General features: G+C 46.8%; 2 protein-coding genes across 2 annotated transcripts in view; one reads left to right on the top strand and one right to left on the bottom strand.

The window, feature by feature from the left end:
• The window catches only part of dock1 (dedicator of cytokinesis 1), an 800,130-nt gene that overhangs the window by 141,341 nt on the left and 631,397 nt on the right, over positions 1-27,392 (top strand). The window lies entirely within an intron of this gene.
• The window catches only part of LOC139571623 (dedicator of cytokinesis protein 1-like), a 122,974-nt gene that overhangs the window by 52,520 nt on the left and 43,062 nt on the right, over positions 1-27,392 (bottom strand). Inside the window, exons 13-16 of the mRNA XM_071394672.1 lie at positions 26,394-26,518; positions 17,378-17,549; positions 12,474-12,577; positions 10,907-11,090 (exon numbers count right to left, since the gene is read on the bottom strand). Coding sequence (XP_071250773.1) covers positions 10,907-11,090; positions 12,474-12,577; positions 17,378-17,549; positions 26,394-26,518 — 585 coding nt within the window. The remainder of the gene's footprint in view (positions 1-10,906; positions 11,091-12,473; positions 12,578-17,377; positions 17,550-26,393; positions 26,519-27,392) is intronic.

The following is a 27,392-nucleotide window of genomic DNA, read 5'->3' as shown; positions in this document are numbered from 1 at the left end:
ATCCTCCGCTCATTGGTGTCCCTCATTACAGGCATTGTGAAAGGTCTTCTTCTGCGTCTTATTGAGACAAGTCATCCTCCGCTCATTGGTGTCCCTCATTACAGGCATTGTGAAAGGTCTTCTTCTGCGTCTTATTGAGACAAGTCATCCTCCGCTCATTGGTGTCCCTCATTACAGGCATTGTGAAAGGTCTTCTTCTGCGTCTTATTGAGACAAGTCATCCTCCTTGGTGTCCCTCATTACAGGCATTGTGAAAGGTCTTCTTCTGCGTCTTATTGAGACAAGTCATCCTCATTGGTGTCCCTCATTACAGGCATTGTGAAAGGTCTTCTTCTGCATCTTATTGAGACAAGTCATCCTCCTTGGTGTCCCTCATTACAGGCATTGTGAAAGGTCTTCTTCTGCATCTTATTGAGACAAGTCATCCTCCTTGGTGTCCCTCATTACAGGCATTGTGAAAGGTCTTCTTCTGCATCTTATTGAGACAAGTCATCCTCCTTGGTGTCCCTCATTACAGGCATTGTGAAAGGTCTTCTTCTGCATCTTATTGAGACAAGTCATCCTCCTTGGTGTCCCTCATTACAGGCATTGTGAAAGGTCTTCTTCTGCGTCTTATTGAGACAAGTCATCCTCCTTGGTGTCCCTCATTACAGGCATTGTGAAAGGTCTTCTTCTGCATCTTATTGAGACAAGTCATCCTCCTTGGTGTCCCTCATTACAGGCATTGTGAAAGGTCTTCTTCTGCATCTTATTGAGACAAGTCATCCTCATTGGTGTCCCTCATTACAGGCATTGTGAAAGGTCTTCTTCTGCATCTTATTGAGACAAGTCATCCTCCTTGGTGTCCCTCATTACAGGCATTGTGAAAGGTCTTCTTCTGCATCTTATTGAGACAAGTCATCCTCATTGGTGTCCCTCATTACAGGCATTGTGAAAGGTCTTCTTCTGCATCTTATTGAGACAAGTCATCCTCCTTGGTGTCCCTCATTACAGGCATTGTGAAAGGTCTTCTTCTGCATCTTATTGAGACAAGTCATCCTCATTGGTGTCCCTCATTACAGGCATTGTGAAAGGTCTTCTTCTGCATCTTATTGAGACAAGTCATCCTCATTGGTGTCCCTCATTACAGGCATTGTGAAAGGTCTTCTTCTGCATCTTATTGAGACAAGTCATCCTCATTGGTGTCCCTCATTACAGGCATTGTGAAAGGTCTTCTTCTGCATCTTATTGAGACAAGTCATCCTCCTTGGTGTCCCTCATTACAGGCATTGTGAAAGGTCTTCTTCTGCATCTTATTGAGACAAGTCATCCTCATTGGTGTCCCTCATTACAGGCATTGTGAAAGGTCTTCTTCTGCATCTTATTGAGACAAGTCATCCTCCTTGGTGTCCCTCATTACAGGCATTGTGAAAGGTCTTCTTCTGCATCTTATTGAGACAAGTCATCCTCATTGGTGTCCCTCATTACAGGCATTGTGAAAGGTCTTCTTCTGCATCTTATTGAGACAAGTCATCCTCATTGGTGTCCCTCATTACAGGCATTGTGAAAGGTCTTCTTCTGCATCTTATTGAGACAAGTCATCCTCATTGGTGTCCCTCATTACAGGCATTGTGAAAGGTCTTCTTCTGCATCTTATTGAGACAAGTCATCCTCCTTGGTGTCCCTCATTACAGGCATTGTGAAAGGTCTTCTTCTGCATCTTATTGAGACAAGTCATCCTCCTTGGTGTCCCTCATTACAGGCATTGTGAAAGGTCTTCTTCTGCATCTTATTGAGACAAGTCATCCTCATTGGTGTCCCTCATTACAGGCATTGTGAAAGGTCTTCTTCTGCATCTTATTGAGACAAGTCATCCTCCTTGGTGTCCCTCATTACAGGCATTGTGAAAGGTCTTCTTCTGCATCTTATTGAGACAAGTCATCCTCCTTGGTGTCCCTCATTACAGGCATTGTGAAAGGTCTTCTTCTGCATCTTATTGAGACAAGTCATCCTCCTTGGTGTCCCTCATTACAGGCATTGTGAAAGGTCTTCTTCTGCATCTTATTGAGACAAGTCATCCTCCTTGGTGTCCCTCATTACAGGCATTGTGAAAGGTCTTCTTCTGCATCTTATTGAGACAAGTCATCCTCCTTGGTGTCCCTCATTACAGGCATTGTGAAAGGTCTTCTTCTGCATCTTATTGAGACAAGTCATCCTCCTTGGTGTCCCTCATTACAGGCATTGTGAAAGGTCTTCTTCTGCATCTTATTGAGACAAGTCATCCTCCTTGGTGTCCCTCATTACAGGCATTGTGAAAGGTCTTCTTCTGCATCTTATTGAGACAAGTCATCCTCCTTGGTGTCCCTCATTACAGGCATTGTGAAAGGTCTTCTTCTGCATCTTATTGAGACAAGTCATCCTCCTTGGTGTCCCTCATTACAGGCATTGTGAAAGGTCTTCTTCTGCATCTTATTGAGACAAGTCATCCTCCTTGGTGTCCCTCATTACAGGCATTGTGAAAGGTCTTCTTCTGCGTCTTATTGAGACAAGTCATCCTCCTTGGTGTCCCTCATTACAGGCATTGTGAAAGGTCTTCTTCTGCATCTTATTGAGACAAGTCATCCTCCTTGGTGTCCCTCATTACAGGCATTGTGAAAGGTCTTCTTCTGCATCTTATTGAGACAAGTCATCCTCCTTGGTGTCCCTCATTACAGGCATTGTGAAAGGTCTTCTTCTGCGTCTTATTGAGACAAGTCATCCTCCTTGGTGTCCCTCATTACAGGCATTGTGAAAGGTCTTCTTCTGCATCTTATTGAGACAAGTCATCCTCCTTGGTGTCCCTCATTACAGGCATTGTGAAAGGTCTTCTTCTGCATCTTATTGAGACAAGTCATCCTCCTTGGTGTCCCTCATTACAGGCATTGTGAAAGGTCTTCTTCTGCATCTTATTGAGACAAGTCATCCTCATTGGTGTCCCTCATTACAGGCATTGTGAAAGGTCTTCTTCTGCATCTTATTGAGACAAGTCATCCTCCTTGGTGTCCCTCATTACAGGCATTGTGAAAGGTCTTCTTCTGCATCTTATTGAGACAAGTCATCCTCCTTGGTGTCCCTCATTACAGGCATTGTGAAAGGTCTTCTTCTGCATCTTATTGAGACAAGTCATCCTCCTTGGTGTCCCTCATTACAGGCATTGTGAAAGGTCTTCTTCTGCATCTTATTGAGACAAGTCATCCTCCTTGGTGTCCCTCATTACAGGCATTGTGAAAGGTCTTCTTCTGCGTCTTATTGAGACCGATGTTCCCGAAGGCAGAATAACAACAAGTCAAACGACAGGTTCACACACGGCTCCGTCTTCATTAAAGATACAGAGGAACCTGTGTACCTCTGGGGTCATATAACACCTTCACATCAGGGCCAACATCTGGCATCAGGAATCAACACAGGTCTGACTTCTCCCATCACATGCAGGGTTCTGGGTACAGGGTTCTGTGTACAGGGGTGTAGTAGTCAGGTCCCCCACCTCAGGTCCCCCACCTCAGGTCCCCCACCACAGGTCCCCCACCACAGGTCCCCCACCTCAGGTCCCCCACCTCAGGTCCCCCACCTCAGGTCCCCACCTCAGAGAGAAGCTCTCTGTACCTCCTCTAATAACACCATTCTGTACATCAAGCATTAACCTGTTGATTTAATACACCCAGGTACTTCTGCAGAAACCATGTGTCCCAAATGGCACCCTAATCCCTATGTAGTGCACTACTTTTGACCAGGGTACATAGGGGTCCACAGGGCTCTGGTCAACAGTAGTGCACTACATAGGGAATAGGGTGCCATTTTGTCCTCAGCCTGTGTTCTCTGCATGGCCTTCATTACCTAGCCTACCTGTGTTATGTATGCAGCAGCCTCTCTGTTCTGCAGCAGCCTCTCATCCCAGAGAGAAGAGGTGTAGAGAGAGAGAGAAGTGCTGCATATAGCTGCTATGTGACTGGACTGTAATGACAATGTACTTACACAACACTGAGTTGTTTCAAATGGTTCCCTGGGAGCAGAAATCCTCTCTCTTTTAATTCGCCATCTCTGCTGTTTCACATGATCTGAGTCAGACCGCTCTTTATTCAGAATGTGTCTTCATGGTGGGACGGACGGGAAACGGCTGTAGGCTAGTAAAACTATGCATTTAAAGTGCCAAAAGATGGGCTGTTGCAGTCAGTGCCTCGGTCTTCCCCTGGTCTCTGTTCTCATCGCTTCAGTTTTTCATCAGGTCTTTATGTCCATGTTCATCCCATCTCGTAGGCCAAGACAGATTGAAAACCATTCTAGTGTTTGCTTCATTCTTCTTACAAATGCCTGTTTAGTTCACAGACACTCAAACGGAGAGGAAGCCATGAATCCCAGATGTCAAGATCACCAGTCTAACACACATTCTATATAGTTATAATGAGGTGTTCAACGGGACGGTTCTAGATGAGGAACATGTCATTCTATACAGTTATAATGAGATGTTCAACGGTACGGTTCTAGGTGAGGAACATGTCATTCTATATAGTTATAATGAGGTGTTCAACGGGACGGTTCTAGATGAGGAACATGTCATTCTATATAGTTATAATGAGGTGTTCAACGGGACGGTTCTAGATGAGGAACATGTCATTCTATATAATTATAATGAGGTGTTCAACGGTACTGTTCTAGATGAGGAACATGTCATTCTATATAATTATAATGAGGTGTTCAACGGTACGGTTCTAGATGAGGAACATGTCATTCTATATCGTTATAATGAGGTGTTCAACGGTACGGTTCTAGATGAGGAACATGTCATTCTATATAATTATAATGAGGTGTTCAACGGGACGGTTCTAGATGAGGAACATGTCATTCTATATAATTATAATGAGGTGTTCAACGGGACGGTTCTAGATGAGGAACATGTCATTCTATATCGTTATAATGAGGTGTTCAACGGTACGGTTCTAGATGAGGAACATGTCATTCTATATAATTATAATGAGGTGTTCAACGGGACGGTTCTAGATGAGGAACATGTCATTCTATATAGTTATAATGAGGTGTTCAACGGTACGGTTCTAGATGAGGAACATGTCATTCTATATAGTTATAATGAGGTGTTCAACGGTACGGTTCTAGATGAGGAACATGTCATTCTATATAGTTATAATGAGGTGTTCAACGGGACGGTTCTAGATGAGGAACATGTCATTCTATATAATTATAATGAGGTGTTCAACGGGACGGTTCTAGATGAGGAACATGTCATTCTATATAATTATAATGAGGTGTTCAACGGGACGGTTCTAGATGAGGAACATGTCATTCTATATAATTATAATGAGGTGTTCAACGGGACGGTTCTAGATGAGGAACATGTCATTCTATATAGTTATGAGGTATTCAACGGTACGGTTCTAGATGAGGAACATGTCATTCTATATAGTTATAATGAGGTGTTCAACGGGACGGTTCTAGATGAGGAACATGTCATTCTATATAATTATAATGAGGTGTTCAACGGGACGGTTCTAGATGAGGAACATGTCATTCTATATAATTATAATGAGGTGTTCAACGGGACGGTTCTAGATGAGGAACATGTCATTCTATATAGTTATAATGAGGTGTTCAACGGTACTGTTCTAGATGAGGAACATGTCATTCTATATAGTTATAATGAGGTGTTCAACGGTACTGTTCTAGGTGAGGAACATGTCATTCTATATAGTTATGAGGTATTCAACGGTACGGTTCTAGATGAGGAACATGTCATTCTATATAGTTATAATGAGGTGTTCAACGGTACTGTTCTAGGTGAGGAACATGTCATTCTATATAGTTATAATGAGGTGTTCAACGGGACGGTTCTAGATGAGGAACATGTCATTCTATATAGTTATGAGGTATTCAACGGTACGGTTCTAGATGAGGAACATGTCATTCTATATTAGTTATAATGAGGTGTTCAACGGTACGGTTCTAGGTGAGGAACATGTCATTCTATATAGTTATAATGAGGTGTTCAACGGTACGGTTCTAGATGAGGAACATGTCATTCTATACAGTTATAATGAGGTGTTCAACGGGACGGTTCTAGATGAGGAACATGTCATTCTATATAGTTATAATGAGGTGTTCAACGGGACGGTTCTAGGTGAGGGACATGTCATTCTATATCGTTATAATGAGGTGTTCAACGGTACGGTTCTAGATGAGGAACATGTCATTCTATATAGTTATAATGAGGTGTTCAACGGGACGGTTCTAGGTGAGGGACATGTCATTCTATATCGTTATAATGAGGTGTTCAACGGTACGGTTCTAGATGAGGAACATGTCATTCTATATAGTTATAATGAGGTGTTCAACGGTACGGTTCTAGGTGAGGAACATGTCATTCTATATAGTTATAATGAGGTGTTCAACGGTACTGTTCTAGATGAGGAACATGTCATTCTATATAGTTATAATGAGGTGTTCAACGGTACGGTTCTAGATGAGGAACATGTCATTCTATATAGTTATAATGAGGGGTTCAACGGGACGGTTCTAGGTGAGGAACATGTCATTCTATATAGTTATAATGAGGTGTTCAACGGTACGGTTCTAGATGAGGAACATGTCATTCTATATAGTTATAATGAGGTGTTCAACGGTACTGTTCTAGATGAGGAACATGTCATTCTATATAGTTATAATGAGGTGTTCAACGGTACGGTTCTAGGTGAGGAACATGTCATTCTATATAGTTATAATGAGGTGTTCAACGGGACGGTTCTAGATGAGGAACATGTCATTCTATATAGTTATAATGAGGTGTTCAACGGTACGGTTCTAGATGAGGAACATGTCATTCTATATAGTTATGAGGTATTCAACGGTACTGTTCTAGATGAGGAACATGTCATTCTATATAGTTATAATGAGGTGTTCAACGGTACGGTTCTAGATGAGGAACATGTCATTCTATATAGTTATAATGAGGTGTTCAACGGGACGGTTCTAGATGAGGAACATGTCATTCTATATAATTATAATGAGGTGTTCAACGGGACGGTTCTAGATGAGGAACATGTCATTCTATACAGTTATAATGAGGGGTTCAACGGTACTGTTCTAGATGAGGAACATGTCATTCTATATAGTTATAATGAGGTGTTCAACGGTACGGTTCTAGATGAGGAACATGTCATTCTATATAGTTATAATGAGGGGTTCAATGAGACGGTTCTAGGTGAGGAACATGTCATTCTATATAGTTATAATGAGGGGTTCAATGAGACGGTTCTAGGTGAGGAACATGTCATTCTATATAGTTATAATGAGGGGTTCAATGAGACGGTTCTAGGTGAGGAACATGTCATTCTATATAGTTATAATGAGGTGTTCAACGGTACGGTTCTAGGTGAGGAACATGTCATTCTATATAGTTATAATGAGGTGTTCAACGGGACGGTTCTAGATGAGGAACATGTCATTCTATATAGTTATAATGAGGTGTTCAACGGTACGGTTCTAGATGAGGAACATGTCATTCTATATAGTTATAATGAGGTGTTCAACGGTACGGTTCTAGATGAGGAACATGTCATTCTATATAGTTATAATGAGGTGTTCAATGGGACGGTTCTAGATGAGGAACATGTCATTCTATATAGTTATAATGAGGTGTTCAACGGTACGGTTCTAGATGAGGAACATGTCATTCTATATAGTTATAATGAGGTGTTCAACGGTACGGTTCTAGGTGAGGAACATGTCATTCTATATAGTTATAATGAGGTGTTCAATGGGACGGTTCTAGATGAGGAACATGTCATTCTATATAGTTATAATGAGGTGTTCAACGGGACGGTTCTAGATGAGGAACATGTCATTCTATATAATTATAATGAGGTGTTCAACGGGACGGTTCTAGATGAGGAACATGTCATTCTATATAGTTATAATGAGGTGTTCAACGGGACGGTTCTAGATGAGGAACATGTCATTCTATATAAGTATAATGAGATGTTCAACGGTACGGTTCTAGATGAGGAACATGTCATTCTATATAATTATAATGAGGTGTTCAACGGTACGGTTCTAGATGAGGAACATGTCATTCTATATAGTTATAATGAGGTGTTCAACGGTACGGTTCTAGATGAGGAACATGTCATTCTATATAGTTATAATGAGGTGTTCAACGGGACGGTTCTAGGTGAGGAACATGTCATTCTATACAGTTATAATGAGGGGTTCAACGGGACGGTTCTAGGTGAGGAACATGTCATTCTATATAGTTATAATGAGGGGTTCAATGAGACGGTTCTAGGTGAGGAACATGTCATTCTATATAGTTATAATGAGGTGTTCAACGGTACGGTTCTAGATGAGGAACATGTCATTCTATATAATTATAATGAGGCGTTCAACGGTACGGTTCTAGATGAGGAACATGTCATTCTATATAATTATAATGAGGTGTTCAACGGGACGGTTCTAGATGAGGAACATGTCATTCTATATAGTTATGAGGTATTCAACGGTACGGTTCTAGATGAGGAACATGTCATTCTATATAGTTATGAGGCATTCAACGGTACTGTTCTAGATGAGGAACATGTCATTCTATATAGTTATAATGAGGTGTTCAACGGGACGGTTCTAGATGAGGAACATGTCATTCTATATAGTTATGAGGTATTCAACGGTACGGTTCTAGATGAGGAACATGTCATTCTATATAGTTATAATGAGGTGTTCAACGGTACTGTTCTAGATGAGGAACATGTCATTCTATATTAGTTATAATGAGGTGTTCAACGGTACGGTTCTAGGTGAGGAACATGTCATTCTATATAGTTATAATGAGGTGTTCAACGGTACTGTTCTAGATGAGGAACATGTCATTCTATATAGTTATAATGAGGTGTTCAACGGGACGGTTCTAGATGAGGAACATGTCATTCTATATAGTTATAATGAGGTGTTCAATGGGACGGTTCTAGATGAGGAACATGTCATTCTATATAGTTATAATGAGGTGTTCAATGGGACGGTTCTAGATGAGGAACATGTCATTCTATATAGTTATAATGAGGTGTTCAACGGTACGGTTCTAGATGAGGAACATGTCATTCTATATAGTTATAATGAGGTGTTCAACGGGACGGTTCTAGATGAGGAACATGTCATTCTATATAGTTATAATGAGGTGTTCAACGGTACTGTTCTAGATGAGGAACATGTCATTCTATATAGTTATAATGAGGTGTTCAACGGTACTGTTCTAGATGAGGAACATGTCATTCTATATAGTTATAATGAGGTGTTCAACGGGACGGTTCTAGATGAGGAACATGTCATTCTATATAGTTATAATGAGGTGTTCAACGGTACGGTTCTAGATGAGGAACATGTCATTCTATATAGTTATAATGAGGTGTTCAACGGTACTGTTCTAGATGAGGAACATGTCATTCTATATAGTTATAATGAGGTGTTCAACGGTACTGTTCTAGATGAGGAACATGTCATTCTATATAGTTATAATGAGGTGTTCAACGGGACGGTTCTAGGTGAGGAACATGTCATTCTATATCGTTATAATGAGGTGTTCAACGGTACTGTTCTAGATGAGGAACATGTCATTCTATATAGTTATAATGAGGTGTTCAACGGGACGGTTCTAGGTGAGGAACATGTCATTCTATATCGTTATAATGAGGTGTTCAACGGTACGGTTCTAGATGAGGAACATGTCATTCTATATAGTTATAATGAGGTGTTCAACGGTACTGTTCTAGATGAGGAACATGTCATTCTATATAGTTATAATGAGGTGTTCAACGGTACGGTTCTAGATGAGGAACATGTCATTCTATACAGTTATAATGAGGTGTTCAACGGGACGGTTCTAGATGAGGAACATGTCATTCTATACAGTTATAATGAGGGGTTCAACGGTACTGTTCTAGATGAGGAACATGTCATTCTATATAGTTATAATGAGGTGTTCAACGGTACGGTTCTAGATGAGGAACATGTCATTCTATACAGTTATAATGAGGTGTTCAACGGGACGGTTCTAGGTGAGGAACATGTCATTCTATATAGTTATAATGAGGTGTTCAACGGTACGGTTCTAGATGAGGAACATGTCATTCTATACAGTTATAATGAGGTGTTCAACGGGACGGTTCTAGGTGAGGAACATGTCATTCTATATAGTTATAATGAGGTGTTCAACGGGACGGTTCTAGGTGAGGAACATGTCATTCTATATAAGTATAATGAGGTGTTCAACGGTACGGTTCTAGATGAGGAACATGTCATTCTATACAGTTATAATGAGGTGTTCAACGGGACGGTTCTAGGTGAGGAACATGTCATTCTATATAAGTATAATGAGGTGTTCAACGGGACGGTTCTAGATGAGGAACATGTCATTCTATATAGTTATAATGAGGTGTTCAACGGTACGGTTCTAGATGAGGAACATGTCATTCTATATAGTTATGAGGTATTCAACGGTACGGTTCTAGGTGAGGAACATGTCATTCTATATAGTTATAATGAGGTGTTCAACGGTACGGTTCTAGATGAGGAACATCATGTCATCTGCACCAGCTTGGTCGTTTTACTGGTAGGGAGGGCAGGAGGGAGAGAGATTGGTGGAGAGAAAGAGAGATAGAGAGAGAGAGAGAGAAGTAAGGAGGGCTGGAGGGAGAGAGAGAGATGGAGAGAGAGGGATGTGGAGAGAGAGAGAAGGAGGGCTGGAAGGAGAGAGAAAGGTGGAGAGAGAGAGAGAAGTAGGGAGGGCTGGAGGGAGAGAGAGAGCGAGAGAGAGTAGAGGAGGGAGAGAAGGCTGGAGGCAATGCTGTAGTGGGCTGGAAGGAGACAGGGCTAGAGGGAGAGAGAGTCTCTTTACCGTTCTGTGTGAGCTTGGTGGAACACACCAGGGTTGCTATCTGGAAGGAGTCCTTGCTGATGGTACAGTTGCCCAGGTTGTGTGTACCCTTCCCTGTAGTGGACAAGCCCTTCTCCTCCAGCTCCACCTTGGTAGCAGGCAGGTTCAGGTACAGAGACGAGTCCTCCAGCTTCTTAGCCTCAGCCTGGGGGTCATAGAACACAGAATTAAATACACAAATATACCTTCTCCGTCGTGTTATAATATCTACCGTGAATACGATGAGGTGGTGTTATATTTCCTGTATACGATGAGGTGGTGTTATATTACCTACCCTGTATACGATGAGGTGGTGTTATATTACCTACCCTGAATACGATGAGGTGGTGTTATATTACCTACCCTGAATACGATGAGGTGGTGTTATATTACCTACCCTGTATACGATGAGGTGGTGTTATATTATCTACCCTGAATACGATGAGGTGGTGTTATATTACCTACCCTGAATACGATGAGGTGGTGTTATATTACCTACCCTGTATACGATGAGGTGGTGTTATATTACCTACCCTGTATACGATGAGGTGGTGTTATATTACCTACCCTGAATACGATGAGGTGGTGTTATATTACCTACCCTGAATACGATGAGGTGGTGTTATATTACCTACCCTGAATACGATGAGGTGGTGTTATATTACCTACCCTGAATACGATGAGGTGGTGTTATATTACCTACCCTGTATACGATGAGGTGGTGTTATATTACCTACCCTGTATACGATGAGGTGCTATATTACCTACCCTGTATACGATGAGGTGGTGTTATAATACCTACCCTCTATACGATGAGGTGGTGTTATAATACCTACCCTGTATACGATGAGGTGGTGTTATATTACCTACCCTGTATACGATGAGGTGGTGTTATATTACCTACCCTGAATATGATGTAGTGGTGTTATATTACCTACCCTGAATATGATGAGGTGGTGTTATATTACCTACCCTGAATACGATGAGGTGGTGTTATATTACCTACCCTGAAAACGATGAGGTGGTGTTATATTACCTACCCTGTATACGATGAGGTGGTGTTATATTACCTACCCTGAAAACGATGAGGTGGTGTTATATTACCTACCCTGTATACGATGAGGTGGTGTTATATTACCTACCCTGTATACGATGAGGTGGTGTTATAATACCTACCCTGTATACGATGAGGTGGTGTTATAATACCTACCCTGTATACGATGAGGTGGTGTTATATTACCTACCCTGTATACGATGAGGTGGTGTTATATTACCTACCCTGTATACGATGAGGTGGTGTTATATTACCTACCCTGTATACGATGAGGTGGTGTTATATATTACCTACCCTGAATACGATGAGGTGGTGTTATATTACCTACCCTGAATACGATAAGGTGGTGTTATATTACCTACCCTGTATACGATGAGGTGGTGTTATATTACCTACCCTGAATACGATGAGGTGGTGTTATATTACCTACCCTGAATATGATGAGGTGGTGTTATATTACCTACCCTGTATACGATGAGGTGTTATATTACCTACCTTGTAAACGATGAGATCATGCTCTCCGTCCCTCAGGGTCGTCCCATCGTACCTCATCAGCTTCACAAATGACAGGGCGAATATCTTCTCTGATTTGTCTTTGGCTGCAGGGGGAGGAGGGGATACAGAGGAGATGGTGTTTTAGCTGGAGAGGCGGCGAGTCTGGGCCTGGGTTGGGGACTCGGGCTTGGAATGGGAATGGGCTGGAGCCCATCACTGGTCATTAGTGTCTCACTGCCTTTGGTGGGTCCAGAGGGACACAGAACAGGGCCAGGGTAACAAGGGTGAGGCTAAAGCAGCTTAGCTCAGCTGTCAACAACCAGTTAGAGCCCCGCCCACTGAACCAGACAACCAGTTAGAGCCCCACTGAACCAGACAACCAGTTAGAGCCCCGCCCACTGAACCAGACAACCAGTTAGAGCCCCGCCCACTGAACCAGACAACCAGTTAGAGCCCCGCCCACTGAACCAGACAACCAGTTAGAGCCCCACTGAACCAGACAACCAGTTAGAGCCCCACTGAACCAGACAACCAGTTAGAGCCCCGCCCACTGAACCAGACAACCAGTTAGAGCCCCACTGAACCAGACAACCAGTTAGAGCCCCACTGAACCAGACAACCAGTTAGAGCCCCACTGAACCAGACAACCAGTTAGAGCCCCGCCCACTGAACCAGACAACCAGTTAGAACCCCACTGAACCAGACAACCAGTTAGAGCCCCGCCCACTGAACCAGACAACCAGTTAGAGCCCCACTGAACCAGACAACCAGTTAGAGCCCCACTGAACCAGACAACCAGTTAGAGCCCCACTGAACCAGACAACCAGTTAGAACCCCACTGAACCAGACAACCAGTTAGAGCCCCGCCCACTGAACCAGACAACCAGTTAGAGCCCCACTGAACCAGACAACCAGTTAGAGCCCCACTGAACCAGACAACCAGTTAGAGCCCCACTGAACCAGACAACCAGTTAGAACCCCACTGAACCAGACAACCAGTTAGAGCCCCACTGAACCAGACAACCAGTTAGAACCCCACTGAACCAGACAACCAGAACACAACACATACACTATCCCATCCTCAGTCAGAACACATATGAGTCCAATAATCTGAACTGTAACTGTTATGCTGTATCCAGTCGTTAGCGACCATATGGCAGAGATGATCTGCCCTCCATCTTGGCTAAACTATCCCCAGGGAGAATTATGTCAGCACACTGTATATTCTGACCAGACCCTGAGTGTACTACATAGAAAATAGAGCAGTATTTGTGAAGCAGCCTCAGTGTGGGTCCTATATAAACCCGAGAGGAGAGTTTCGGCTGTGTCCTGTAAGTTTAACGTCGGACGGGACCGCATACATCACCATCACAGATCAACAAGCTCAAATTTACGTGATGTTCAGGCCGTGATTCATCCGAGTATCTGGTGCATTCAGTCTGTATAAATCAACATCTTGGTTTTCTGCCCGTAGCCTGGCGCGGTGAATAAATCGCTCTGCTCGCTGGACTGGAAGACAACCAATAAAAAGATAGAGGAGGACTACTGTGTGTATGCTGCAGAATCAGGAGAGCAGTGGATTCACTGCGCAATGACTTCCATCAGACACAAGCACAGAATCACAGATTAAAACGGCTTCAGTTTGGGAGTCAGTGGATTATCTTGTCCAGAAACCGGTACGTCTCAGCTGTTCACTGACCTAGAATGAACTGTCTGACCTGTGCTCTCTCTCTCCTACCTCCTAAACACTGAATGACAACATCGCCCCCAACAGGCGAATAGGGCAGGACGGGAAATATCAGCCTCAGGTAACATGCCTCAGGTAATCATCCAACCAGAGCCAGAAAGACAAGGGAATTAACTATACTGAACAAAAAAAGTATTTAAAAAAAACGCAACATGCAACAATTTAAAAGATTTGACGGAATTACAGTTCATAGAAGGAAATTAGTCAATTTAAATAAATTCATTAGACCCTAATCTATGGATTTCACATGACTGGGTAGGTGCACAGCCTGACTGGCTGGCTGGCTGGCTGAGTGACTGGCTGGCTGAGTGACTGGCTGGCTGAGTGACTGGCTGGCTGAGTGACTGGCTGGCTGAGTGAGTGAGTGAGTGAGTGAGTGAGTGAGTGAGTGAGTGAGTGAGTGAGTGAGTGAGTGAGTGGCTGGCAGAGTGACTGGCTGGCAGAGTGACTGGCTGGCAGAGTGACTGACTGGCAGAGTGACTGGCTGGCAGAGTGACTGGCTGGCAGAGTGACTGGCCGGCAGAGTGACTGACCGGCAGAGTGACTGGCCGGCCGAGTGACTGGCCGGCCGAGTGACTGACCGGCCGAGTGACTGGCCGGCCGAGTGACTGGCCGGCCGAGTGACTGGCCGGCCGAGTGACTGGCCGGCCGAGTGACTGGCCGGCCGATTGACTGGCCGGCCGAGTGACTGGCCGGCCGAGTGACTGGCTTAGTGACTGGCTGGCTGAGTGACTGGCTTAGTGACTGGCTGGCTGAGTGACTGGCTGGCCGAGTGACTGGCTGGCCGAGTGACTGGCTGGCCGAGTGACTGGCTTAGTGACTGGCTGGCTGAGTGACTGGCTTAGTGACTGGCTGGCTGAGTGACTGGCTGACTGGCTGAGTGGCTGGCTGGCTGAGTGGCTGGCTGGCTGAGTGACTGTCTGTCTGGCTGGCTGGCTGAGTGACTGGCTGGCTGAGTGACTGGCTGGCTGAGTGACTGGCTGGCTGAGTGTGTGTGAGTGTGTGAATGCTGAAGGAGAGGACAGATAGCTTCCCCCTAACTACAGCACGTTTCAGACAGACAACCCCCAGTCCAGACTGGCTGGCTGGCTGGCTGAGTGTGTGTGAGTGTGTGAATGCTGAAGGAGAGGACAGATAGCTTCCCCCTAACTACAGCACGTTTCAGACAGACAACCCCCAGTCCAGTCTGGCTGGCTGGCTGAGTGTGTGTGAGTGTTACTGCTGAAGGAGAGGACAGATAGCTTCCCCCTAACTACAGCACGTTTCAGACAGACAACCCCCAGTCCAGACTGGCTGGACCTGCTAATTGCTCGTTTTGCATACGGCTCTCCGCTAACAACTGGCCCTCACTCCACCGCCCCGCCCCTCTTGGCTGGGCTAACCGATAATACACCATGCGGAGAGCAGCTGGAGCAACATGGCTGCCAGGACAGGCTTCCTCAGCCCTGTTCCACACCCATAAACATTAAAAACACCACCAAAACTAAATAAATACATTTATAATTGAGTCCCTTCAGCCAGGCGGACGCCTTTCCCAACATACAAATGAGCAGTTACAGGGATTTATTCTCTCAGCCCGGGCCCACCGACAGCCAGCCCGGGCCCACCGACAGCCAGATTAGGAGCCAGTCTGCTTGACTTGGACGACCGGGGACAGATTAGGAGCCCGTCTGCTTGACTTGGACGACAGGGGACAGATTAGGAGCCAGTCTGCTAGACTTGGACGACAGATTAGGAGCCAATTGATTAGTATTTATGAATTCATTGTCTGAATAATTTTATGAATTTAAATTTGTGGTCTAAATTATGAATTAATATTTGTGCTCATGGCCTAGTGGTGCATGAATTTATATTTGTGCTCATGGCCTAGGTTGGTCTAGTAGTCCATGAATATAAATTTGTGCTCGTGGCCTCCATCTTTCCCCGCCGTCACCCCCTCTCCATCTTTCCCCGCCGTCACCCCCTCTCCATCTTTCCCCGCCGCCACCCCCTCTCCATCTATCCCCGCCGTCCCCCCCTCTCCATCTTTCCCCGCCGTCCCCCCCTCTCCATCTTTCCCCGCCGTCACCACCTCTCCATCTTTCCCCGCCGTCACCCTCTCCATCTTTCCCCGCCGTCACCCTCTCCATCTTTCCCCGCCGCCACCCTCTCCATCTTTCCCCGCCGTCACCCTCTCCATCTTTCCCCGCCGCCACCCTCTCCATCTTTCCCCGCCGTCACCCTCTCCATCTTTCCCCGCCGTCACCCTCTCCATCTTTCCCCGCCGTCACCCTCTCCATCTTTCCCCGCCGTCACCCTCTCCATCTTTCCCCGCCGTCACCCTCTCCATCTTTCCCCGCCGTCACCCTCTCCATCTTTCCCCGCCGTCACCCTCTCCATCTTTCCCCACCGTCACCCTCTCCATCTTTCCCCACCGTCACCCTCTCCATCTTGCCCCACCGTCACCCTCTCCATCTTTCCCCGCCGTCACCCTCTCCATCTTTCCCCACCGTCACCCTCTCCATCTTTCCCCACCGTCACCCTCTCCATCTTGCCCCACCGTCACCCTCTCCATCTTGCCCCACCGTCACCCTCTCCATCTTGCCCCACCGTCACCCTCTCCATCTTTCCCCACCGTCACCCTCTCCATCTTGCCCCACCGTCACCCTCTCCATCTTGCCCCACCGTCACCCTCTCCATCTTGCCCCACCGTCACCCTCTCCATCTTTCCCCACCGTCACCCTCTCCATCTTTCCCCACCGTCACCCTCTCCATCTTTCCCCACCGTCACCCTCTCCATCTTTCCCCACCGTCACCCTCTCCATCTTTCCCCACCGTCACCCTCTCCATCTTTCCCCACCGTCACCCTCTCCATCTTTCCCCACCGTCACCCTCTCCATCTTTCCCCACCGTCACCCTCTCCATCTTTCCCCACCGTCACCCTCTCCATCTTTCCCCACCGTCACCCTCTCCATCTTTCCCCACCGTCACCCTCTCCATCTTTCCCCACCGTCACCCTCTCCATCTTTCCCCACCGTCACCCTCTCCATCTTTCCCCACTGTCACCCTCTCCATCTTTCCCCACTGTCACCCTCTCCATCTTTCCCCACTGTCACCCTCTCTATCTCAATTAAATAAAGTCAGAAAAGAACTTAAAAACATTCACATTTGTACTTACATTCTTGAGATGATCGGTGACGGAAGGTGAATCGCAGGTGACTTCGGTTCACGTCTTCAATAGGGATGGCAACCTTGATGGTTTCAAACCAGCGAGGCTGTTTGATCTGGTAGTAGATGACAGACTTGTACTCCAAGATGCCCTCGTCTCCAGCACCAGGGAACATCACGTTCTGAAAGAGAGAGAGAGATAGGTGGAAATGGAGAATGTATTTTAATATAATAATAAAAAACATTTAACAGACGCTTTAATCAAAAGCAACTTAAAGTTAGCCGTACATTTTACATATGGGTGGTCCCGGGAATCAAACCACTATACTGTAAAAGCCATGTTCTACTAACTGACCTACAGAGGACCATGTTCTACTAACTGAACTACAGAGGACCATGTTCTACTAACTGACCTACAGAGGACCATGTTCTACTAACTGACCTACAGAGGACCATGTTCTACTAACTGACCTACAGAGGACCATGTTCTACTAACTGATCTACAGAGGACCATGTTCTACTAACTGAACTACAGAGGACCATGTTCTACTAACTGAACTACAGAGGACCATGTTCTACTAACTGAACTACAGAGGACCATGTTCTACTAACTGAGCTACAGAGGACCATGTTCTACTAACTGAACTACAGAGGACCATGTTCTACTAACTGAACTACAGAGGACCATGTTCTACTAACTGAACTACAGAGGACCATGTTCTACTAACTGAACTACAGAGGACCATGTTCTACTAACTGAACTACAGAGGACCATGTTCTACTAACTGAACTACAGAGCACCATGTTCTACTAACTGAACTACAGAGGACCATGTTCTACTAACTGAACTACAGAGGACCATGTTCTACTAACTGAACTACAGAGGACCATGTTCTACTAACTGAACTACAGAGGACCATGTTCTACTAACTGAACTACAGAGGACCATGTTCTACTAACTGAACTACAGAGGACCATGTTCTACTAACTGACCTACAGAGGACCATGTTCTACTAACTGAACTACAGAGGACCATGTTCTACTAACTGAACTACAGAGGACCATGTTCTACTAACTGATCTACAGAGGACCATGTTCTACTAACTGAACTACAGAGGACCATGTTCTACTAACTGACCTACAGAGGACCATGTTCTACTAACTGAACTACAGAGGACCATGTTCTAGTAACTGAACTACAGAGGACCATGTTCTACTAACTGAGCTACAGAGGACCATGTTCTACTAACTGAACTACAGAGGACCATGTTCTACTAACTGAGCTACAGAGGACCATGTTCTACTAACTGAACTACAGAGGACCATAGTCTACTAACTGACCTACAGAGGACCATGTTCTACTAACTGACCTACAGAGGACCATGTTCTACTAACTGAACTACAGAGGACCATGTTCTACTAACTGAGCTACAGAGGACCATGTTCTACTAACTGACCTACAGAGGACCATGTTCTACTAACTGAACTACAGAGGACCATGTTCTACTAACTGACCTACAGAGGACCATGTTCTACTAACTGAACTACAGAGGACCATGTTCCACTAACTGAACTACAGAGGACCATGTTCTACTAACTGAACTACAGAGGACCATGTTCTACTAACTGAACTACAGAGGACCATGTTCCACTAACTGAACTACAGAGGACCATGTTCTACTAACTGAACTACAGAGGACCATGTTCCACTAACTGAACTACAGAGGACCATGTTCTACTAACTGAACTACAGAGGACCATGTTCTACTAACTGAACTACAGAGGACCATGTTCTACTAACTGACCTACAGAGGACCATGTTCTACTAACTGAACTACAGAGGACCATGTTCTACTAACTGAGCTACAGAGGACCATGTTCTACTAACTGACCTACAGAGGACCATGTTCTACTAACTGAACTACAGAGGACCATGTTCTACTAACTGACCTACAGAGGACCATGTTCTAGTAACTGACCTACAGAGGACCATGTTCTACTAACTGACCTACAGAGGACCATGTTCTACTAACTGAACTACAGAGGACCATGTTCTACTAACTGAACTACAGAGGACCATGTTCTACTAACTGAACTACAGAGGACCATGTTCTACTAACTGATCTACAGAGGACCATGTTCTACTAACTGAACTACAGAGGACCATGTTCTACTAACTGACCTACAGAGGACCATGTTCTACTAACTGAACTACAGAGGACCATGTTCTACTAACTGAACTACAGAGGACCATGTTCTACTAACTGATCTACAGAGGACCATGTTCTACTAACTGAACTACAGAGGACCATGTTCTACTAACTGAACTACAGAGGACCATGTTCTACTAACTGATCTACAGAGGACCATGTTCTACTAACTGACCTACAGAGGACCATGTTCTACTAACTGACCTACAGAGGACCATGTTCTACTAACTGAACTACAGAGGACCATGTTCTAGTAACTGACTTACAGAGGACCATGTTCTACTAACTGAACTACAGAGGACCATGTTCTACTAACTGAACTACAGAGGACCATGTTCTACTAACTGAACTACAGAGGACCATGTTCTACTAACTGAACTACAGAGGACCATGTTCTACTAACTGACCTACAGAGGACCATGTTCTACTAACTGAACTACAGAGGACCATGTTCTAGTAACTGACTTACAGAGGACCATGTTCTACTAACTGAACTACAGAGGACCATGTTCTACTAACTGAACTACAGAGGACCATGTTCTACTAACTGAACTACAGAGGACCATGTTCTACTAACTGAACTACAGAGGACCATGTTCTACTAACTGAACTACAGAGGACCATGTTCTACTAACTGAACTACAGAGGACCTGGAGACAGTATCATCAGCTTAAAGGTGAACTATGTTAACTGTGTTAATATAAAGCAGGAACTCCAGCCAGTCTGTCCACCAACCGAAGTCCCCAGAAAACACCCTGCTTAATTAGAAATTAAATATTAAAATGACCACTGCTCTGTGTGTGTGTGTGTGTGTGTTTGTGTGTGTGTGTCCGTGCCTGTATCTGTGTGTGTGTGTGTGTGTGTGTGTGTGTGTGTGTGTGTGTGTGTGTGTGTGTGTGTGTGTGTGTGTGTGTGTGTGTGTGTGTGTGTGTGTGTGTGTGTGTGTGTGTGTGTGTGTGTACATGTGTGTGTGTGTGTACATGTGTTGCTGGAGAGACCAGCTGGTTGTACTGGTCCAGACAAGTCATTATCGTTCCCCAGTGGATCCCTGGGGTGGGTCAGGGCCTCGCTGTAAACCACTATGCCCTCCGTGGTGGGGGGAGGGTGGACAAGGGATGCGGGGGAGGGAGGGGAGTGCAGGAGGGGAGTGCAGGAGGGGAAGGAACAGGAGGGAGGGAGGGAGGGAGGGAGGGAGGGAGGGAGGGAGGGAGGGAGGGAGGGAGGGAGGGAGGGAGGGAGGGAGGGACATTCATGTATGATTCTCTATCAACAAGGTCAGTGGTCCCTCAACCTCACTCCTCCTCCTGACATGCGCGCATGCAGAAACGCAAACACACAGAGAAACGCAGATACACACGTGCTAGCCTAGCCCTGCCTGACTCACTCCAACAAATAGGAGAAATAGCAGGCCAGGTCTCCCCCAGGCCTCTCTCTCGCTCTCTCTCTCTTCCCCCCTTACAGGAGGCAGGTGGTTACTGCTGGCCTCTACTAGAGATGGACACAGATATTCAAATATCTGAACGGACGATAGTATTCCATTACTTACAAGAGTATTCATTGTAGAAAAACATCATATATACATACAGCAGTAGGCCTCTATTAACAATACAAAGACTTGGTCGAAAATGAAATGACATGATCTGTGACATCGTAGCCGACAAGAAAACACCATGACATTCTGAATGTTAATAAAACAACCATTTTATGACCGCTTTTATTAAAATGAGGTACCGGTAGCCTACACAAGTCTAGCTGGTTGTTATCGTCAGTCAGGCAGAGGAACCGCAGTCAGTCAGGGGAACCGCAGCCAGTCAGGGGAACCAGTCAGTCAGTCAGAGGAACCGCAGCCAGTCAGGGGAACCGTAGTCAGTCAGGGAAACCGCAGTCAGTCAGGGAAACCGCAGCCAGTCAGGGAAACCGCAGCCAGTCAGGGAAACCGCAGTCAGTCAGGGAAACCGCAGTCAGTCAGGGAAACCGCAGTTAGTCAGGGAAACCGCAGCCAGTCAGGGAAACCGCAGCCAGTCAGGGAAACCGCAGTCAGTCAGGGGAACCGTAGTCAGTCAGGGAAACCGCAGCCAGTCAGGGGAACCGCAGTCAGTCAGGGGAACCGCAGTCAGTCAGTCAGAGGAACCGCAGCCAGTCAGAGGAACAACAGCCAGTCAGGGGAACCGCAGTCAGTCAGGGGAACCGCAGTCAGTCAGGGGAACCGCAGTCAGTCAGAGGAACCAGCCAGTCAGAGGAACCGCAGTCAGTCAGGGGAACCAGCCAGTCAGAGGAACCGCAGTCAGTCAGGGGAACCGCAGTCAGTCAGAGGAACCGCGGCCAGTCAGAGGAACCGCAGTCAGTCAGAGGAACCGCAGTCAGTCAGGGGAACCGCAGCCAGTCAGGGGAACCGCAGCCAGTCAGGGGAACCGCAGCCAGTCAGGGGAACCGCAGCCAGTCAGGGGAACCGCAGCCAGTCAGGGGAACCGCAGTCAGCCAGGGGAACCGCGGCCAGTCAGAGGAACCGCGGCCAGTCAGAGGAACCGCGGCCAGTCAGGGGAACCGCAGTCAGTCAGGGGAACCGCAGTCAGTCAGGGGAACCGCAGTCAGTCAGGGGAACCGCAGCCAGCCAGGGGAACCGCAGCCAGCCACGGGAACCGCAGCCAGTCAGAGGAACCGCGGCCAGTCAGAGGAACCGCGGCCAGTCAGAGGAACCGCGGTCAGTCAGAGGAACCGCAGTCAGTCAGAGGAACCGCAGCCAGCCAGGGGAACCGCAGCCAGCCAGGGGAACCGCAGCCAGCCAGGGGAACCGCAGCCAGCCAGGGGAACCGCAGCCAGCCAGGGGAACCGCAGCCAGCCAGGGGAACCGCAGGAGGTCAGGGGAACCGCAGGAGGTCAGGGGAACCATGTGTAGCAAGGGGAAGTAGGAGATTTATAAATCACTGCTAAATGGAATTACAATGACGGAATGAAGTTCTCGTAGACGAGGACGGGGAACGCAGCAAAATAGCCCCAATTAGCCGTGCAACGTTAGCTAGCTAGTTAGCTGGATCATGTAGCTAGCTGGCTACTTTACATGGATTTGATGCAGTCAAGACAGGCACTACCCAATGGTATGATAGATAACCTACGACAGCAACAGGTTTGTCCGACAGCCGCAGGTGATCGTAACATTGTTTGTGGTGTTAATGTGTCAAGTTAACAGCAGGGGGCGAGTTGACCTGTCGTTGCTTCCTCTCCAGTAGGTATAACAGACTGGATGAACAAGGCTGCTCAGTTAGTCTTCACATGCCTGGAATTTCCTCTGTGTGAGAGAGGAGGAGAACGTCCTCTGTGTGAGAGAGGAGGAGAACGTCCTCTGTGTGAGAGAGGAGGAGAACGTCCTCTGTGTGAGAGAGGAGGAGAACGTCCTCTGTGTGAGAGAGGAGGAGAACGTCCTCTGTGTGAGGAGGAGGAGAACGTCCTCTGTGTGAGAGGAGGAGAACGTCCTCTGTGTGAGAGAGGAGGAGAACGTCCTCTGTGTGAGAGGAGGAGAACGTCCTCTGTGTGAGAAGAGGAGAACGTCCTCTGTGTGAGAGGAGGAGAACGTCCTCTGTGTGAGAGAGGAGGAGAACGTCCTCTGTGTGAGAGAGGAGGAGAACGTCCTCTGTGTGAGAGAGGAGGAGAACGTCCTCTGTGTGAGAGGAGGAGAACGTCCTCTGTGTGAGAGAGGAGCAGAACGTCCTCTGTGTGAGAGGAGGAGAACGTCCTCTGTGTGAGAGGAGGAGAACGTCCTCTGTGTGAGAGAGGAGCAGAACGTCCTCTGTGTGAGAGGAGGAGAACGTCCTCTGTGTGAGAGGAGGAGAACGTCCTCTGTGTGAGAGAGGAGGAGAACGTCCTCTGTGAGAGAGAGGAGGAGAACGTCCTCTGTGTGAGAGAGGAGGAGAACGTCCTCTGTGTGAGAGGAGGAGAACGTCCTCTGTGTGAGAGAGGAGGAGAACGTCCTCTGTGTGAGAGGAGGAGAACGTCCTCTGTGTGAGAGGAGGAGAACGTCCTCTGTGTGAGAGAGGAGGAGAACGTCCTCTGTGTGAGAGAGGAGGAGAACGTCCTCTGTGTGAGAGGAGGAGAACGTCCTCTGTGTGAGAGAGGAGGAGAACGTCCTCTGTGTGAGAGGAGGAGAACGTCCTCTGTGTGAGAGGAGGAGAACGTCCTCTGTGAGAGAGGAGGAGAACGTCCTCTGTGTGAGAAGAGGAGAACGTCCTCTGTGTGAGAAGAGGAGAACGTCCTCTGTGTGAGAGGAGGAGAACGTCCTCTGTGTGAGAGAGGAGGAGAACGTCCTCTGTGTGAGAGGAGGAGAACGTCCTCTGTGTGAGAGAGGAGGAGAACGTCCTCTGTGTGAGAGAGGAGGAGAACGTCCTCTGTGTGAGAGAGGAGGAGAACGTCCTCTGTGTGAGAGGAGGAGAACGTCCTCTGTGTGAGAGGAGGAGAACGTCCTCTGTGTGAGAGAGGAGCAGAACGTCCTCTGTGTGAGAGGAGGAGAACGTCCTCTGTGTGAGAGAGGAGGAGAACGTCCTCTGTGTGAGAGAGGAGGAGAACGTCCTCTGTGTGAGAGGAGGAGAACGTCCTCTGTGTGAGAGAGGAGGAGAACGTCCTCTGTGTGAGAGAGGAGGAGAACGTCCTCTGTGTGAGAGAGGAGGAGAACGTCCTCTGTGTGAGAGAGGAGGAGAACGTCCTCTGTGTGAGAGAGGAGGAGAACGTCCTCTGTGTGAGAGAGGAGGAGAACGTCCTCTGTGTGAGAGAGGAGGAGAACGTCCTCTGTGTGAGAGGAGGAGAACGTCCTCTGTGTGAGAGAGGAGGAGAACGTCCTCTGTGTGAGAGAGGAGGAGAACGTCCTCTGTGTGAGAGAGGAGGAGAACGTCCTCTGTGTGAGAGAGGAGGAGAACGTCCTCTGTGTGAGAGAGGAGGAGAACGTCCTCTGTGTGAGAGAGGAGGAGAACGTCCTCTGTGTGTGAGAGGAGGAGAACGTCCTCTGTGTGAGAGGAGGAGAACGTCCTCTGTGTGAGAGAGGAGGAGAACGTCCTCTGTGTGAGAGAGGAGGAGAACGTCCTCTGTGTGAGAGAGGAGGAGAACGTCCTCTGTGTGAGAGAGGAGAACGTCCTCTGTGTGAGAGGAGGAGAACGTCCTCTGTGTGAGAGAGGAGAACGTCATTGTATTGTGTGAATATATAGCGGCAAGAAAAAGTATGTGAACCCTTTGGAATTACCTGGATTTCTGAATACATTTATCATCAAATCTGATCTTCATCTAAGTCACAACAATAGACAAACAGAGTGTGCTTAAACTAATAACATACTAATGATTGTATTTCTCTTGTCTATATTGAATACATCATTTAAACATTCACAGTGTAAGTTGGATGTGAACACCTAGGCTAATGACTTCTCCAAAAGCTAATTGGAGTCAGGAGTCAGTTTACCTGGAGTCCAATCAATGAGACGAGATTGGAGATGTTGGTTAGAGCTGCCTTGCCCTATAAAAAACACTCACAAAATTTGAGTTTGTTATTCACAGGAAGCATTGCCTGATGTGACCCATGCCTCAAACAAAAGATCTCAGAAGACCCAAGATAAAGAATTGTTGACTTGCATAAAGCTGGAGATACAAAGGTATCTCTAAAAGCCTTGATGTTCATCAGTCCACAGTAAGACACATCGTGGCCGTCCTGCAAAGGATATCAGACCCAGAGAGACGGGAAGGATATGGTGTGAGGGGTTTTACTATGTTAGACACAGAGTGGACAAAACATTAGGAACACCTGCTCTTTCCATGACAGGCTGACCAGGTGAAAGCTATGATCCCTTATTGATGTCACTTGTTAAATCCACTTCAATCAGTGTAGATGAAGGAGAGGAGGTGGGTTAAAGAAGGAAGGTCATTTGTCTGGTGTTCACAAACAATCAGGTCAATTTCCGTTTGAAAGTCTTTTTTTGAGAAATGATGGACTACAGTAAGCTGATCGCCAAGCATTGAGACATAGCAGTCAGGTCCGGTCAGCCCTCTTAATCACAGGTTTTGGCTTTCCCCAGTGAGAGCTGAACTATAGCACGTCAAACCTCTAGAAAACGGACCACGAGGTGGACAGAACTTTCCCCAGTGAGCTGAACTATAGCACGTCAAACCTCTAGAAAACGGACCACGAGGCGGACAGAACTTTCCCCAGTGAGAGCTGAACTATAGCACGTCAAACCTCTAGAAAACGGACCACGAGGTGGACAGAACTTTCCCCAGTGAGAGCTGAACTACAGCACGTCAAACCTCTAGAAAACGGACCACGAGGCGGACAGAACTTTCCCCAGTGAGAGCTGAACTATAGCACGTCAAACCTCTAGAAAACGGACCACGAGGTGGACAGAACTTTCCCCAGTGAGAGCTGAACTACAGCACGTCAAACCTCTAGAAAACGGACCACGAGGTGGACAGAACTTTCCCCAGTGAGCTGAACTACAGCACGTCAAACCTCTAGAAAACGGACCACGAGGTGGACAGAACTTTCCCCAGTGAGCTGAACTACAGCACGTCAAACCTCTAGAAAACGGACCACGAGGTGGACACAACTTTCCCCAGTGAGCTGAACTACAGCACGTCAAACCTCTAGAAAACGGACCACGAGGTGGACAGAACTTTCCCCAGTGAGCTGAACTACAGCACGTCAAACCTCTAGAAAACGGACCACGAGGTGGACACAACGAGATCTAAAAAGCAGTGAGACCAACATTCATTCGTCAGTCAGTACCTCCACGTTCTTTCTTTCTGTCGTGTGTGTGTGTGTGTGTGTGTGTGTGTGTGTCACAATACCTCCAGTTTCTTTCCGTCCTCGTCGTAGACTGTCATGGTGACCTCTACATTCTTGGGGGTGGACTTGCTTCCTTTATCAAACTCTCCCTGAACCAGGGTTACGTAGATATCGTTACGCACGTCACCTAAGGGGAAACAAGACAGGCTTATGAGTCACACACCTCACCGACACCTCACTGACAGTACACACACCTGTCCTGACTGTAGACCTGCATGCTGAATGTGGATCTCACTGACAAAGGGTCGTGTCCTGACTGTAGACCTGCATGCTAAATGTGGACCTCACTGACAAAGGGTCGTGTCCTGACTGTAGACCTGCATGCTGAATGTGGATCTCACTGACAAAGGGTCGTGTCCTGACTGTAGACCTGCATGCTAAATGTGGACCTCACTGACAAAGGGTCGTGTCCTGACTGTAGACCTGCATGCTGAATGTGGACCTCACTGACAAAGGGTTGTGTCCTGACTGTAGATCTGCATGCGGATCTCACTGACAAAGGGTCGTGTCCTGACTGTAGACCTGCATGCGGATCTCACTGACAAAGGGTCGTGTCCTGACTGTAGACCCGCATGCTGTATGTGGATCTCACTGACAAAGGGTCGTGTCCTGACTGTAGACCTGCATGCTAAATGTGGACCTCACTGACAAAGGGTCGTGTCCTGACTGTAGACCTGCATGCTGAATGTGGACCTCACTGACAAAGGGTCGTGTCCTGACTGTAGATCTGCATGCGGATCTCACTGACAAAGGGTCGTGTCCTGACTGTAGACCTGCATGCGGATCTCACTGACAAAGGGTCGTGTCCTGACTGTAGACCCGCATGCTGTATGTGGATCTCACTGACAAAGGGTCGTGTCCTGACTGTAGACCTGCATGCTAAATGTGGACCTCACTGACAAAGGGTCGTGTCCTGACTGTAGACCTGCATGCTGAATGTGGACCTCACTGACAAAGGGTCGTGTCCTGACTGTAGATCTGCATGCGGATCTCACTGACAA

Source organism: Salvelinus alpinus, chromosome 3, assembly GCF_045679555.1.
Source record: "Salvelinus alpinus chromosome 3, SLU_Salpinus.1, whole genome shotgun sequence".
NCBI classification, from domain to species: domain Eukaryota; kingdom Metazoa; phylum Chordata; class Actinopteri; order Salmoniformes; family Salmonidae; genus Salvelinus; species Salvelinus alpinus.
Note: the sequence above shows the minus strand (reverse complement) of the source record. Positions and strands in the feature narration are given on the sequence as shown.